This window comes from Artibeus jamaicensis, unplaced genomic scaffold (genome assembly GCF_021234435.1).
Source record: "Artibeus jamaicensis isolate MK-2021 breed Jamaican fruit bat unplaced genomic scaffold, CSHL_Jam_final contig_3214, whole genome shotgun sequence".
Lineage (NCBI taxonomy): Eukaryota > Metazoa > Chordata > Mammalia > Chiroptera > Phyllostomidae > Artibeus > Artibeus jamaicensis.
Window position 1 is genome coordinate 1,430,391 of NW_026521760.1, and position 17,711 is coordinate 1,448,101.

The 17,711-nt window shown below is 36.2% G+C and overlaps 1 protein-coding gene across 17 annotated transcripts in view; it reads right to left on the minus strand.

The window, feature by feature from the left end:
• The window catches only part of MCTP1 (multiple C2 and transmembrane domain containing 1), a 493,900-nt gene that overhangs the window by 140,105 nt on the left and 336,084 nt on the right, over positions 1-17,711 (minus strand). For 16 of the 17 annotated variants that reach the window (XM_053663569.1, XM_053663564.1, XM_053663565.1 and 13 more), the window contains 2 exons: positions 17,303-17,377; positions 15,222-15,341 (listed from right to left, as the gene is read on the minus strand). In XM_053663569.1, coding sequence (XP_053519544.1) covers positions 15,222-15,341; positions 17,303-17,377 — 195 coding nt within the window. Of the gene's footprint in view, positions 1-15,215; positions 15,342-17,302; positions 17,378-17,711 lie in introns of those variants that run through there. The other variant, XM_053663570.1, reaches the window with a different exon arrangement.

The following is a 17,711-nucleotide window of genomic DNA, read 5'->3' on the forward strand; positions in this document are numbered from 1 at the left end:
TGTTATTATTCCGTGGCACAACCGTAATGCTCATGGAAAGGAGCCCACTGTGTTTATATGTTGTTTTAATGTGAATTGTGTATTGGGAATTTGCCCATAACAACTATTTTTTTCTTAGCTTGCAAAGCTGTACTTGACATTTTTCTTCTCATTTGTGTATTTTCACTGTTCTCATGCTAAACATGAATGGATTCTAAAACTAAATTCACATTATCACTATGAATTCTGAACCCGTCAGGTCTCTCGCTAGCAAGGTATGTTACTTTTATCTTTGTTACACGCTCTGCAAACCTTACCGGTAACACACTTCCAGAAAATGCCAGCCAATAAACTGCACTAAAATAATTTTCTTTATAAAAGCACAGTGATCTTTGGCATCACTCACTATTTTCAAAGCCATAAAAGAACAGATAACAAATATATGACTCACAAATTATCAATTATGAAAAATAATCTGGTTCAGAAAGCTGCAGTAATGTAAAAAGATGGATCACTTGTCACAAACCAATAAAGGCTATTGTTTGTGAATCCAATATTTGATTTTATCATTTATGTTGGGCAACTTAAAATGATTTTTAAACCACATTACTTTTTGCAAAAAAAATCACTATAAAGGTGAACATGGGGGTTGGGGGGAGAAGAAACCAGATGTATAATCTGTCATCCATGAAACAATTTATATTCTTACATTGAATCCGGCCTACAAGCCCAAGTTGCAAAGACCTAGTCAGCAAGCAGAGATACATGAGAAAAGGACCAAACCGTGTCCACGTTCCAGAGAATGGAGAGGAGCAGGAACGTTAACACGACTCTGATTGTATCTTTCCTTCCGATAGGCCACACGATGGCTGGAAATTTGCAGCCATCACACTTCATAATGCAGTGAAATTTAAACCCTGTGTGTGTGTTTTTTAAAGCTAATTGTGGCTTGTTACACTTCGTATGTGGATGTCTGCTTTTGCTTATTTTGTGTTACACAGAGAAAAGTCTGATGAGGCTGCCAAGCTCAGAAAACCTTTATGGCCAATTCTCTTCCAGATTGTTTCATAGAAGGAAGAGGTACAATTCTTATAAACCAAGAAGAGCATCTGTGCAAGTGACTGGGTCCATTGTAATGCTCTACAGGATCTCTGATATCTCAGCTAGAGCCTTTTTACACCTGCTTGTAAACAGGACTGGAATGGCAAGGAAAATTAGAAATACTTCGTCCACAAGGCCAGTGATAAAATGTGAGCATGTCATCTAGGGGTGGCCCCATTCCTATTCCTAGATAACAAACAGATTTGATCATCAGATGATACAGGGCATAGGTGAATTTCAATGACAGTAGCAGGAATTATAACATGGAAGACAAAGGTGAAAGGTAGCAGGGATCATAATGCACATAGTGGGGAGTAATTTCCCCAAAATGATGTGCCCAGATGGGTATCTGCTGGGGAGACTAAAGAACAGTGAAAATAAAGGTGGTCACCTCCTAGAGACATTACCGACCATGGGATTTTACCATTTAACACTTCTTTCCTCTCCCGACTCAGTGAAGAAACACTAGAAATCCCAAAATAAACAGAAAAGGGCAAGTCCAAGGGCCTAGTTATCCATACCAAAGCACGGCAAGAAAAATATAAGTATTAAACCCCGAGTTAACTTCAAACCGCCTGTTTGAGGTATGGCTCATGAGTGTTCTTGGACATATTCCTACTTGGACTCTGAAAAGAAGTGAAAATGAGGTGGGGGATGAACGTAATTGAGTAACTATTCAATTATGGCAACTGCTAGCTAATGAAGACCTATTACAACTAAGTTTTTAATAGAAAATGTGCTAATTGACTATGCTGGAGCTCAGAACAAGCATATGGCTGAGATGTTTGATTACCTAGTCTGGTTCCATGTCAGTGACCAACTATAACACTGTAAAATGAGTGTTTCTATGACAACTACTGAGCTTGCTGACTAAGCAGTGGGTGACCAACTTGAGGGATGACTTTCTCCAAATAGACAATCCATTAGTCCCCACGTGGTGTGACTTGCAAGCTCATCAGCTAAGGTATGCTTTCTCTTGTCCCATACTCAAAACATTCATCTTTCTCTCAGCCTTGGCAAAGCTTGACTCAGACTCTTAGGCAAAGAGTATTGCATAGGATTATTATTTTTTTAATTAGAAAGGGCATATAATCCTATGAATCTAATCTTCTTATACAAAGGAAACAAGTCAACATACCCCAACCAGCTCTGTAGCTAACATTCAACCTCACAGGGAATGAGTGATTAGAATAATTTCTGAAATTTCTTGGACAGGGCCTGTCTCGGAGTCAAACACAAGCTATATGGTAACTATCGGGAGATGGCTATTCCATCATCCACAACTCTATACAAACTTTCTATTCCAATGTCATTCTAAACTAAATTCAAAACAGGTGTTTGATGCTAAGGCTGTAACCAAACTATTCCCCTTATAACCCGCAACTCTGATAAGACTTCCCTCGGAAATATAATGGTTACATAGCCCTTGTACGGCTTTAACAAACCCCTATTTTCTTCTTTCTGCACCATACAATGTGCAGTCTATTTGCACCCATTCAGGACTAAATTACAGATAAAGTTACAGCAAATTTGTTTTCTCAAAAAAGCAGTCAGCCCTAATATCCCTTGAGTAATAAAAGCCTTGTCTTTCATTCAGAACTAGAACTGGCATAATTTTCTCCAAGAAACAAACTCTACTTCCTGTGACAATGGACCTGTTCTTAAAATTCTGAATGGGATACAGCTCAATTTGCAGGTGTTCAGGTATAAAGGTAAAAGGGCATTTGACCCCCCAACTGGCAATTGTTGCTGTGGTAGGTAACTTCAGTCTCCTAGTTATATCATTCTATTAGATAAGCTGCCAGAGTTTTCAGCTCTGAATTACAGAGGTAGGCTCAAGTGAATCAATAATTTATACAGATATATCTCATTCATTCTGATGGTATAAAGATACATACTAACAGCCTGCTGCAGCCACGGAACAAAGCCAAAAAGACATTATTCAAAAAGAGGGAGAGAGAAAGAAATTCATTTATCTATATGAGCAAAACCATTATGTAATAATGACCTAATGGCTTATTAATTTTATTTTTCAACTGTTTTAACAAATACTGTGATGAGATAAATAAGCTCTTTACGAATTTCAATAAGGTTACTCTGGCAAATGCTAAGTAAGCTAACATTTAAAACTTTAAGATTCCTTTTTTAAAAGAATAGTATTTTGCACAGCATTGTAATACAAATGTTTTGAAAAAATTCATGAATCCAAGAAGTTTACATGAACTAGCTTACTAAACCCTCAAACATTTTATTACTGAATTCCAGTACCAAATTACATTCTAAAAGATGAGAATCAAATACATTTAGGAACTGAACACTAAGAATATTGTTAATATAGCCTTATGCTGTTAATCATTACCTGGGGAAAATTATATAGTGTTTTATTCACTAATACTATGACACTTTTATTAACTCATAATCCCTGTGCTAACAGTGGTGCATTAAGCAAGTTATAATTAAGAGGGCAGCAAATATTAAAAATGCCTACTTTAAAATTCTTCAATCACGTTAAAGGGAAGCCTCTAACACATGAGTTCCTCTCAAGGAAAGTATTACCAAAAACAGTGTGGGTATGGTGTAAATTAATAATAGCCTAGATGGTTTAAATAATATTTCCATAAGTTCCTGTTGTCCTTAATGACAAAGGGAATCTGTGATTTAAAACATGACAAAAAAATCTCTCCTAGCAACTTTAATTATAAACAGCGACTACAGGTCTGAAAATTTGAGGATCAGATTTATTAGAAGTTGGTCCCTTGCCCATTTTATCTCTTTCAGTTCAAGGCCAGACATGCATCTGGCTTGGACACACGAACCACCCGCACTCAGGTTTGGTTTAGGAAGACTGCAAAATCCATTAGGGCACCAGATCCATGAGAAAGAGGAGAGCTTTAGAGGTAATGGTCAGGTACCATATTTTTCTGCACGTGCAGAAAACATCTTTTCCCTTCTTTAAAAAAAAAAAAAAAACCTTTGGGAAGAAGAGCAGATGAGAAAACCTGAAAAAAATGGTAAATAAAAGTGCACATGTGAGAGAAAGCAAGTGAGAACAAGAGAGACCAATGCTGTGGTCTCCAGGTCAAGTCCGTCAGCCTATTCATGCCACACCCTAGGGCCAAGTGCTGTAAACAGTTCACACTTCTGGCCTTCCAAGAAAATATTACAAGTCCCTTAAAAGTACAGAGAGGAAGGAGAAATAATGGAGTGCCCCATTTCTGACAGTCAAGAGGGAGAGAAGAGAAATGTTCCCACACTGATCTCATTAAGATGACAGAAATAATGAGTGTGAATCTTATGTATGAATCTCATAGTAGATGGAGAAGAGCATAAATGTACCCCACATTTACCCTTTTATGATGCCTGATATACTACATTTATTCTCAGCTTCATCTGATACTACTGTTGGGGGTTTCTGTTACAATATTACAGCTTTAACTTCAAGTTTTGCCGCGGAAGTCATCTGAGTCAGTCATTCAACACAGTTTTATGGAGTGTGCAGGAAAACGGGGAAGATCTGTTAATGGCAACGAGAATGCATCTCGAGCAGAACAGCCTGAATTTATTTCCTGTCACTGCTTCTAGTAATGGATTAAAAATACTGACAAATGGCATTTTTAAGTTTACAATCTATTTTATTTCCTAGTTCCTTAAACTTAGGTTAAGCATTCTAGTCAATTAGAAATAGACTTGGGTATTATTAAATATGTCTCCAGAATATTTTTGGAAGAAAAATCATGCATTTTCAGCAAACATGGATGGAATATTTTTCCTCATGATTTATCTCTCTTTCTTAGGTCCAACACAGAATATTTTCAAATAATAATTTTAAGCTAAATCACTTTTCAAGATTAATACCTAGCTCTGAGAAACAAAAACTTCGGGGTGCTGTGATCCTGTACATTCCTCAAGCCTAAATGGTCCACAGGCCCTTGTAGTTAAGGACTTCAAAGCATCACACAGATGATTTAATTTAGCTGTCTCCACTCCAGTAACTCCAATTGCAATAAATTGGTGCACTGAGTTTATAGCAAACTGTACCTCACATAATTGATGTAATGAAGTTGGCAACACCCTACAAATTCTAATAGTATCTCAAAATATGTCCAAGTTATTAATTTAGGATTAGAGCAATACAATGATGTTGGATCACCAACCAGCTTTCTTAATAATTCAGAATACATACACTGTTTCCCCCTGGCATTTATTTAGTCTAATGGAAATTTAGCCCATGTACAGGTTCATCTTAGCTACAATTAAATCAATATGGGTCAATATAGATGGTTTAAACTGTTTAAGCAGCTCAGTGATAATATATGTTTGAAACTGGGGAAATATATTCTTAATGAGTCTACATTTACCTTTGGGAATATGTAATTTATACTACTTGGAGGCCAAATGACATTTCTTTACTTGTGTAAGATGTACCTCATTTAAGCACACAGTGAACTCTTTAAGGGTTCTTTATTACCATATGTATATAACTGCAGGGTTTGGGGAGCCATCGTGCAGTACGACCTCAACTGATAGAAAAGTTCATCAAAACATAAGATATACACTTACTGCTTAAACCACAGGAATAATACTAAGCAAAGTGAACACAGACTTACTATTTCAAATAGGCAATTCCAGCCCTCCAAAATCAACACATTTTTTAACAGGAAATACCAATGATTGGTAGTCCAACTTTACACTCTTAGAACTCTACAGAATAATGTCAGGCACTTAGTTTTTCTTAATTAAAAAGGTATGAACTTCATAATCGCTCAATCTCTCTCTTTCTCTCTCCTCGCCCCTCTTGCTGTGTCTTTCTGACCATCTACCTTCTCAGAGCTGCTGTCTTTGTAGCCCCCATTACCAGCAAGTGGGGGAGAAGTAGAGTTAGTGTTTCAGTAAATCCCTTTACCTTTTAGCACTTTAATTTCCTCTATTGTAAAGTGATCTCTAAACTCCCTTTCCAGCTGTCATCTTCTATGACTACTGAACCTTTCAAAGCCCATACACTCTCTATCTTTGCAGGCCCCCTGCCTTTGCCACTGGGAAGATGCTCTATCCTGAAGCCGATGTTGGACAGATGTGCTCCTAGGATCCTGAGCACCCAGCTGTGATTGCAGTGAATCTACTTCCTACATGTAATGTTCCCATTCTACTGCTAGTACTCTGTGAAGGGCTCCACAGGCTTTGCAAATGTGTCTGTGTCATGCTCTGTGTGACATTGCTACCATGAGGAAATGGGATTCAAGGTAGCAACTACTTTACAAAACAGACTTGTACATCTTATTTGGAGGGTAGGAGCCCATATGAAACATATTTAGGAGTTAGAAATAAAACCATGGTAGGAGGCTCATATTCTGGGAATTTTAGATATGTAAACAACAGTGCACAACCAGACACACTTGTGGATCCCAGGTTTAAAGATCTCTTATGAATACCACCTTCCTGGTTTAGAGATACAATAGGTTTTTGCAATGGAAGAACCCAACTCTATTTAAAAGAATTTAAAACAAAATCTGGAAGTTTTCAGTACTGATGCCTAAGTAGAAAAGGTAAACTCAGCTCTCTGAGTTTCTATATTTATTAATTCATTTTTTCTGAGTAGCAGCCATCACTTTACTAATATCACTTCAAACATATAACATCTCTTTTTTATAACCTCAGTATACTAACTTGTGGTTAATTAACAGAGTGCTTTAAACCTCAGTGATCTATTATTTTAAATTAAATCCAAAAGATCTAATTGACTATGGGAAATGATATTTAATTCACCAACATTTACAACAAAAGTGAATGCTATATTCTTATTTGAAACATGTAAGCATTGCCTGAAGTCTGCTTGGCAGGAACTGTATAGAATGCCAACTATGGAAAATGCAGTAGAATTATTTGTATTTTAGTACAGTGGGTATAAAACATCATATATTTATATAGTATCGATAAATTGCAGTAGTAGAAGTTTTTTTATTCCTATGGGGAACTGGGGGACTTGTCATGTAGAATGGCCAGTAGAACATGCATCTTTACTGTTTCACATGACTTCCCTGCTCTACCACCTTTATTCCTGCCCTTCCAATGAAGATCTAATAGGTAATTGAGCCTGATGAAGTATGCTTTTATATCTCCGACATAATGATATTCATTTAAGAATATAAAGATTATCTATGAGTCATAAATATAGTACAAAGTATGGACAAAACCCATCAAATCCTCATAATAAGAGCTGTTAGATTACTTAGGCCAGAATTAGTGTTCACCCCACTTCTTGATTTCAGTGAAGCACAACAATGCACCCTTGGAATTGGTGGAGAGAAGAAAACTCTCATAAGGATTTTCATATGGGGAAGATTTAATTCTTCTATGTCTATGAAGCCAAACACAATTTTTCTTTTCATCAGACTCCAATGTAGTTAATGATTTTGTATAGAGATTACAAATTCTCTTTCTCCAGACTGAATATCTATGGGGATAATTTGCATTGTATGCAAACTATAGTAGATCCAAACATTATGAAAGCAAACATAGTTAAACTCACATTAAACTTCCTTTAGAGCATGCATTCTCAATGGAGACTATATGGCACCCAAGGGGGCAAAAATTGGTTCTTTGAGGAGAGAAAAAAATCATAAGATAGCACTATGATTCATGGCCCTCTGAAAATCAACACTCTCTGACAAAATCATATTCCTTAGTATTCAATTTCTCTCATTAAATTAAATGAATTTTTCCCCATGTCACCTCCTTAGATGGTGAATATGAAGAGACTGATTTACGATTTTTAAAAGCCAAGTTTTATCTCTAAAATTTTTGATACCATTCTTTGGTTCACAGCCCACGTTCAATCCACTAAGCTATGCCAGCCAGGGCATGATACCATTCTTAAAAAGTCAGGATTGACTTTGGTTTTTATCCAATTACCTGTTTACAACTGATATAATTTCCATCTTTCCTAGCATCTCAGCTTTTCTCTAATTTCTCTGCATTACTTCCCTTTGAGCCAGTCGCTGATAACTGCTGTGAACACAAGAAATGATCACTCATCTTCATTGTGTTACTGATCTCTAATGCTGCCACTTGGTGAGCACTGGACCTCTGTCTTCACAGCAGAGTAGAAGGGGCAACCAGAGCACAGTCATAAGGCCCAGTTCTACTGTGTCAAGACTGACTACTGTCTTTATACCCAATTCTGACTATCATGGTAAAATGTGGTAAAATGTCTAGAAAAGGGGCAATGGAAACAGGAACAATGACAACATTTCAGGGTAGCTTCTCACTTGGTAAATTAACTCTAACACATTCATAATTCTAAGGTATATCTTCATACCTGATCAAAGTAGAAAAAAGGGGATAACAGAAAGCATTCTGTTTCTTAATATTTACTTGAAACAAAGGGGTATTAAAATATGTATAGAGTGAACTTACTGTCTAAAGTATATTAATGAGTGTATTTCTATTATAATTTATAATCTTTGAAAAGTTATTCTTATTTTCTAAAATTATACTAAAATAAAATATGTAATTATCTTATTCATTGAAACATTTTTCTTTGCAAAATACTTTACATGAAAATAGTTTTCAGTGGAAGATGGCTTGCTAATTGGTTCAGAATGCATGTTCCTAACAATTTAAATTAAAGCGGGAAGGTAGAAAATTCTTCAGAGGATGAGAACTTTGGTTTAGGAATCTGGGGACAGACAGCTCTGATTTTATCATTTTATAATTTTTGATCTTAGTCAATTCTTATAAAATACACCAGGCACAATTATTTTCAGGGTCTCATAAAAGTTTTGAGACTAAAGCTACCTCATAAAGTGATGCAAAGAGGTTGCTTTAGGTGAATGGGACAGCAGCCGTACAGCAAGAAGGGGCTACAGTCAGGCATTACTGCCCCCACTCCAACCTTGCAGTGATGGTATCACTGCAGATGCCAGCAAAGTTTGTGAGAAGGCCAATTGCTAGATCCAATATCATATCATAGTTATTTTGGTGGTATCTGTGATTTGTGTTTGATTGTAATATAGCACAATAGCACTGTACTTGAGAAAAAGCAAAATAAAGTTATTTTCCCCAAATCGCCCCCAGAAGAAAATGTCTCCAGATGATAGCACCTTACTACTTCCTGCATTAGAGGACGCAGGAGAGAGAGTAGAGACAATAGAATGTGGGTGATGTGCTAGAAGAATTAAATTCTTCTTATCATAAATGTGAAGTAAAATTTAAGAGGAATAATCTTTTCAGAGAGTAGCACACTCTGTGGTTTATGTGATTATCTCACTCCGAAGAGGAGGCCCTCTTGATGACACCCATTAAAACAACGCAAAGAAGTGCATTGGCCTCATTTAAAGAGAACTAAGCAGTGATGTGAGGAAGTGCTTTATCTGTATATATAACAGCTACGAAAACAAAGCAAAAAGACTATACATTTACATAGACCTCCTAACTGAATTAGAACATCATTTCTCAAGAAGGATTAGAGAAATCTAGTCAAAACGCTCTGTTCCATTAATATCTGGAAATTTGCTAAATTTCCTGATTCAGGGGTGATTTTGGCTCATTGTGATCAATCCTAAAACTAAATTTGCTTCCAATTTGTGGTTTTTGATGCAATTGTAAAAAATTTATATGCACTGCTTTGTAAAAGGCACCAATTAAGAAAATCTAATTTTTCATAGGCCAATTTTTGAAAAAAAATTATTCTTTCTCAGAATTCAGACAAATTTGGGGAAAATTGTATTTTGAGTACCACCTGAAAGTGCCAGCCTGTCCATATGAATCGGGCACACAATCATCCATTTACTGAAAATAAAACTGTAGTAGAATCTTCTAGCTGTCAATAATCATTGACTTTGAAAAAGAAATTTTAGGCAACTTTGGAGGTATACCATCTTCTAAGTCAGTGAAATTATATTCAATATATAGGCTTTCTCCTTTCTTCATACATTTGGGAAAGCAATGTTTAAAGTACCTTTAAAATTTCTATACATTAAATTGGAAACAGTGTGTACTAACCTTAGTGTTTATATCAGAGGAAAGTATAAGTGAAGAAGGACCTGGAGGTTGAGATTTATATCAAGGATACAGGGGTATGACCAACACTTACAGGTAATTTTGCTTCAGTACTTGTTTCTTTGATTTTGGGGGGTCCTTCTGTTTTGCTATTGCAGGGAAGTAACAAAAATTACATCTGTAACATTTCCAATTTTTCTTCTAACCCTAAAGTAAAATCATGGCAATAAGAACATCAAAAAATTTCTACAAAAATCATTTGACTATTGCCATGGACTTGAAGCATAATGTTCTTGGTGTAGTGTTGGCAATGTCTCTGAAAGTTTTTAAAATAGGAATTTCTGTTGGAAACCCAAAGTCACCTTTCACATGTAGTACAATCACCCTACACTGTTCAGGAGCAGGAATGTTAAACCAGAACTACTGGTGACAGAGACATGCCTTTGTTTTCACTCTGATATTTCTCCTTAAGCAACGCTCCCTGTGTAGCCCCTGAACAAGAAGGCCACTGAAAATGTCTTCACTGTTTGCAATAACTTTTAGAAAAAAATCCATATGTTATTTAATAGCAGTGGGCTTTCTACTCAGGAAGTACTTGATAAAGAATCCTTCAGAGCCGATTGTCTTCAGAACATTGTATTAATATCCTTTGGCTCTGCAAGTCAGTTCCTCCTCCTCTGCTTGTCCTTCCTCCATTTTTTTTTTAATCATTTGGCTACACAGAGCTGCCCCATGTCTTTCTCTGCATACATCATCTGTTTTTTTTCTTTTCCTGCATAATGGTCCAGCTTTTCTGAGAGTAGCTGCTGTCCCAAGTGTGATCCTTTACTAAAATGGGGACTGAATGAAGGTGGAGCACAAATTATCTGGAAGCAAAGGAAAACCAGGCATTTGAAAAGGACTCAAAAGGAACGAGTAATGAATCGGAGTGGCCTCGATGAACTGCCGTAGAGGGAATTCTCAGTTTTGACACAAAAGGAATGCACGGATACCAAGGAAAACCTAGGGAGAGAATCTCAGTAGGAAGCCTGCCTCGTAGGTTGGTCAGAACAGAGGGTCAAAGCCAGCAGCCCTCAGATATGAACAGAAACAAATGTATTTTATGAGTAAGAGTTAAGCCTTTAAACATGCCGTTTTGGAGCACGGAGTACTTCGAGAAGTTGCCATCCCTTCATAATTCATGTTCATTGTTCCTCTAAGTAAAATATGTGCCTCTCTGTAGTTACTCTGTTAGGAATTGTACTTTAAAGGCAAGAGGACATTTTTGATAATGCACATCTTAAACTTTCCATTAAACTACCAAATTTAAATTCTACCTTTTTGTGCACTCTGACATTTTTGTCTGGCATTTTCATTAATTTTGCGACATACATAAATGTAGCTGAAATGTTAACTGATCAATACTTTGTCTCTCTCATGTAGCACTAGCACTCCGTTCCCTAAGGACCACACAGCAGAACAGAAATTAAATGTGTAAAATATCAAATGTTAATGTTAAACACAGCGGCACTTACTGTATAACGACAGAAAAGGCTAAAACAATTCCAAATGGACAGATGGTACCACAAATTATCTACAATCACATTTAAAGATTAAAGTTTGTCCTGTAAAATAATTCTTTGACGCACACTGAAGTGTGTCCTTTTACTGATAGCTCAGTTGTCCAATTATTTTTGTGCTCATTACAGTGAGAAATGACAGTACTGAAGAGAAAGAGAGAATGTGCACTCTTTTCCTCCCCGTGTTGTACCCACTGACATCCATAAGAACACAAATGTCTGGTCAAGAGCCTGATGAAAATTAGGCCCAATTTATGAGACATTTCCTGGTCTACAAATAGATGATTCCAATAGGCAAGCAGTGCCTTCTGTACCACATCCGTCTGTGTTCGCTCTCAGCCATACGATACGATATTCATAGCAGAATTTAAAAGCCTAATTCGGAGCACAAAAACACAGACGTCCCCAGGAACATGTTCACTTATATTGCATCCATCACTTCCTAGGCCGATTCCAGCTTCTCATACCGGCAGCTGGCTTGGATTCTTCCCCACAGCACAGAGCCCTGGTGCTGAAGAGGCCAGAGCAGCTCCACCCAGCATTTCTCATTCTCTCCACTTCACCTGACATTAGGACAAAAAGTTCCTCTTTTTCCACTTTGATTTCTTTGTTCTACAGTTATTTTGCAGTAGTAAATTAGAAAAGAAAAATAAAACAGAATAGAAAAAAATGGCACTTACATATTATAAAGTTTACTGATCTGGACCTAAAACCAAGCTGCATAATGGTACAAATGCACATGCTCCATGAGGCAGCTGCATTTATGAAAAAGTGGGCCAAGTGGAACCAATATCATAATAATAGACCATGATCCAGCCACAGGGAATGATGGGAACAATATGTTTGTAACAATGGGGTACTGCTCATACTCTTCCCCTAATGGAAAGCAGCTTTTTAAAAATAAACTGGCCTAAAAAGGTTCTGGCTATGCAATTATATATTTGAAAAATCTCACTTTTAAGTACTCTCATCATTTAGTATCTATAAAATAAATAAAGAGCCTACAACAGATTTTTTTTCCTGATTCTTATGATTACACAATGCACACTTAAAATTTCTTTTAGAAAGGAAATATCTGCTGTGTGACTTTGGCCAAGGCACTTAACTTTTCTGTGCCTCAGTTTCTTCCTCTGTATATTAGAAAATAGTAGTATCTATGCCATAATAAGGTTGTTGGAAATATTAAATTCATTAATGCACGAAAGACATCAGAGCTCCCCAAAACAATTCCCTGGCACATGGATGCTTAATAAATGCTAGTTATTATTGCATAAAATTTTTTGTAACAGAATTTAATCTGAGGTTAAAATAAATGATCAATAGATTAAAAAATAGTTTAGCATGTAAATGGAAGAAGGCCTAGGGAAAACTGGCACAACAGCACTAAGCTATGTCTATCATCATTTAATAACTAGCATTATTAGCAAAAACACTTTATTTATCTGGGATCATTGAATAAAAAGTTTCTCCACATAGGAAAAATTTCCAGATTGGTTCATTGGTTGGTCACTTGGTTTAGAGGGCCACTTATTTTGGATCCTACCAGGTGACAGACACCCTACACATGGTGCCGGAGTACCAGCGAGAGAGGCAGGGTTCCCGTTTTTGTGGAACTCTCGGTGCAGGTCTAGCTAAGTGAGGCTTGGTTTTATCATTCATTGTTTTCATCACATTCGACAGAATGTAATTTGGTGCTTTTTTTCCCCAACAAACATTTAGTGTTACTGTTTCTTCTCAAAAGTACCATTCGTGTGTGTTCACATATTAGTTTGTGGTCTCGTTTTTACCACTGGTGCCAGCAGTCCCTTTTCCCACCTTTATCATGCCCCCTTCCTTTGTGGCGAGCACCTTGCATTCAGCTTGGCTCACAGGACTGAGTCTGTTGGAAACTGACCACCAGCTAACAGAGACACTGCATTTCTTACCTGCTGAATTTTGATCCTCTTATAGTAAAATCACTCAAGTATTATCATGTACATGTGCTTAAGTTTCTCAGAATTTTGGTGTGTGATTTTTTTTTTTAATCAGAAAGAAATTTTAAACAAAGTCTGCCATCTTGAATTCACTTTACATGAGTGACATCTAGAAGCCAGATGAATTATATAAAGCCTTACAAAACACATTGCAATGCTAAAGTTTTAAAAATGAATGTTCCTGAACAAATTATATAATTTTGTAGTTTCTCTGTTTTCCAATTTCACAAACAGCTGTGGGGAATGACTTTGGAAGGAGTGAATCAAAGATGGCAGCACAATCTTTTTGGTAGAATATTATTGCATCTGTGACAAGGCACCATGGAACTTGGATATAATAGCATAAAATAGACCAAAAAAACCCCACCTCAATATCATTTTTTCCTCATCAACATCAAAGTGCCTCTATGATCATGAAAAATCATAATAAAGTTTGCTTAACAGCTCCCCTACCCCTGCTGAAAGTACTTGATATGTGAAAGAACTAAATAAAAGAGTCTTGAAAGGGGCAGGGTTTCCTTTCTAAAACTTAATGATGATGACAATCTCTTTCTTTAAGGAGACAACAACGTGTCCATGGGAAGCAGGCTGCCTAACTTTCTGGTAACTTACAACATAAAGGGACATATACACTCTTTGTTCCATGTGCTCAGACATTAATGAAAACCCCATACAAGGCCTGAGAGGAGGACAGAGCTCAAAGTACTAAACAGATGTGCACATACTCATTTGAATAGGAATACCAAAACGTTGATATGTTACTAGAATTAAGGCTCTTCGTGTAAGCGCCCATAATAAAGTCATATTTGGCTAAACTGGTAACTATAAGAAAGCATCAGGTACTCATATTCTAACAAATGTGACATTAAAGGATTTCAAAAGAAGAACTCCACTTAAACTTCAAACTGAAATCCTGAATAAGCAAAAATAATGTGAAAGCAGAAAATTCCAGCTAAAGCTCAGAGGAGAATATTCTTTCGGATTTTCTAGCTTTGCAAGTTGGTCTCATCAGCAGTTTTTAAATAACCGGAGTAAAAGGCTACAAGATGAACATTGTTAGAGGACTGTTTGGATCTATCAAATTCTCACTTGTGCCTTTTAAAAACTGGAAATCCCAGAAATAATGAAATGCTGCTTAAATAGGTCACATCTACTGCCAATTGATCCACATCTTAAAGCATTACCAGGTAGCATTCTGCTGTCAATGATTTCCATATTTTGAAAAAAATATCTCTATAGAATGAATACAAGTAAAATGAGGATGGGTCAAGATTATAACTTTTTTTTTAAACACTAAGGACTTTTCTTGGCTCTGCTGTTGGGATTTTGGATTATGTAATATATAAAATTTTACTTTTTAGCTGTCACGAGGAAATTTGTACATTGGTGGAGATGTTTATGTTCCGGAAGTCTGGGGGGGAGGGTGTATTCTTGGACTCAGACCTTGAACAATCCATCAGGTTCTGCCCACAGCAAATCTGTCCAGTCAAGTCTTAAAATAGGAGTTTTTAAATGGCCACATCAACGTAACTGTTACTATAGCCACAGAAACACACAGCTCTGGTCCCTGAATTTAATGAATAACAATATAAGTATAACAGTATGATCATACCACAAAAGCAGCAAGGCTCCTTGGGGGTGAGTCCCAATCAAAGCAACTATTAACGTAGTATGCAGCATTTACAAGCACCACGACACAACGCTTCGTCCTGATAAAGTTTCTGAGTAGCAGCTGTAATAAAGATGAAATATTATTAGAATTTGCAGGACGAAAAACCATCAGATAGACTGCAAAATTCTTCAACCTTACTGTGATTTAAAAAGGATTCAGAAAGTTAATAAAGTTATAAGAATATACCAAGCAATTTGGCTCATGAGTTAAAGGAAAAGAAGTATCTCTGGAGGAAGCGGAAGCACTGAATTATAAGAGCAATTTCTTAGCTAAATACATTCTTTAAATAATATTTTCAGGTAGATTAGACTACCTCTGTTCAAAAGGAAAAAAAAATCTCCAAAGGATTAATAACATTTTTTGCTACTTACATACTACAAACCTTAAATATACTTTTAACTCTCAAATCTTATTGAGATCTTAAGATTCTTTAATGCTTTAATTTTAAGCTATTTCAAAGTGAAATGGATAACTTGGAATGTTTTTATTTTGGGTCTTAGAGAAAAATCTGCCAAGTATTGTTTTATTATAACAAACATTTTTCTATCATTTTAGTAGGATTCTCCCTTTCTCACTATTATATCTCGTTTTCTATTTTTCCCTCTCTCTCTTTATCTCTACCTTTCTCTTTCCCAGAATGAATTTAACCTATATTTTCTTATAATTCTGGAGTCAGAGAAAAATTATGGTAACCATGTGCTTTACGAAATCTTTTACTAAAAAAGGTATATGAGAATTTATATAACTTAAAATTTAAATTTAAAACTAAGGCATAACTATACAAAGAACTAGATGATGTTCAAAAATTAGTTATAGCTGTGTTAATAATTAGGATAACACGTCCGTAGGTTAATATTTTGTTACTTCCAAATATACTTCAATGCTGATCTGGTATTTTAAGGAAGTGGCAATGTAAAATTTACTGAGGTCACAGGGAAAATTATATGTGTGTAAATATAGATACAAGTACACTAGTTCTAACAAGTTACTCAAATTCAAATTCCTTTCATTCGAATTTAAGGGTCTCCCTACTTGTTCTCCTTCTTGGCCCCTGATCATTTTCTTTAAGAGCTACTTTTATTAATTTTATCTCTAATTGTAGAAAAATGTAATCAGTGTTTCTATTTAGATACATATGGCATTTGTAACTCACACACTGTCCTTAAATAATCCAAGATCCTGCTGCTTATGGTAAATTGATTGGATTAAAAATAAAAATCAGTCTTCTAATGCTACAAAAATTATTAAACATTTTTACACACAAATGAGTTTGGTAAACTTTATAGGTGTATCAAATACATTTTATTTTAGCTGTGTTAATTAGAAATAAACATTTTAAAAGGGGTCGCTTAGTACTCTTTCTAACTTGATTCAAACCTAATTTAAATCCATCAGTCTAATTACAAGCTATCAAGCCCAATTTAAAACTTCTTCATGACAGAAAAATCAGAGTTCCTGATTTTCTATTTTCTTAGCTGAAAATGTCAATAAAAGTTCACTTCGAAAAGATCATAGTCAAAATCTCATTAAGAAGGTTTCTCTTAAAAGATGGAGCCCCCTCTCTTGTGGATTAGAGGGAAGAGCTTTGTGCTGGGCTCGCTTTACACACACCTGCACCATACCTGTGGGTGGTCTGGACAAATATTTGAACCTCAGCTTTTGGTGTTCTCATTTACACATTCCATGGCAATCACATTGTATTTTATGTTCAAAATGATCATTCTTCTGCTACTGCATGAATACATATCCATTCTATGCAACATCTACAGTATCCCCTTTCCTTTTTGACCACCCCCTTCAATTTATTAGTTTGGTATTGTCCTTGCTTGATCACTTAAGGAAAGGAAGGGAAGAGAGAAAAAGAAAGAAAAAAAGAAAGAGCCATTTCACATGAGTAGATGATCAAAAATTTCATAGTCTTCCCCCCCCTCCACACCTCCAAAGTGTATTTGAATTTAGTTAGATGTTTTACAGATATAATCAGGTCTTCCCAGAGGGATTAATCTTTCCTTGCTTTTTACCTGTTTAGAGAGTCTGTTTTCCTCTTCAATGTACTTCTGTTCTTTGGGTATTAATGTTCGTAAGCTGGCTTTCACCTATACATCAACATATGTGTCTGTTATGGATTAATATATTACAAATGTTTACAAGTTTTTCATGCAGTTCAATTTGCAATAATTTCTAAACTTTCAAAGTCCTGGCTGCTGTGCTCATAAAATATAAATGTATACAGTGGCACATGCATGCACTTCCATTTCTTACGCAGGCAGGCAGCGGCTGGAGTTCAGCTGCTGCGGCAGCCGCCAACTAGAACAGAAAGTGTGGGTGTGCCAGGCAGTGGCAGAAGCGTATTCTCCAAGATACATCAAGGTTTAGAGAAAATGAGGAATGACAGAAATTCTCTACAAATCAGGAACAAAAGCTTTCATG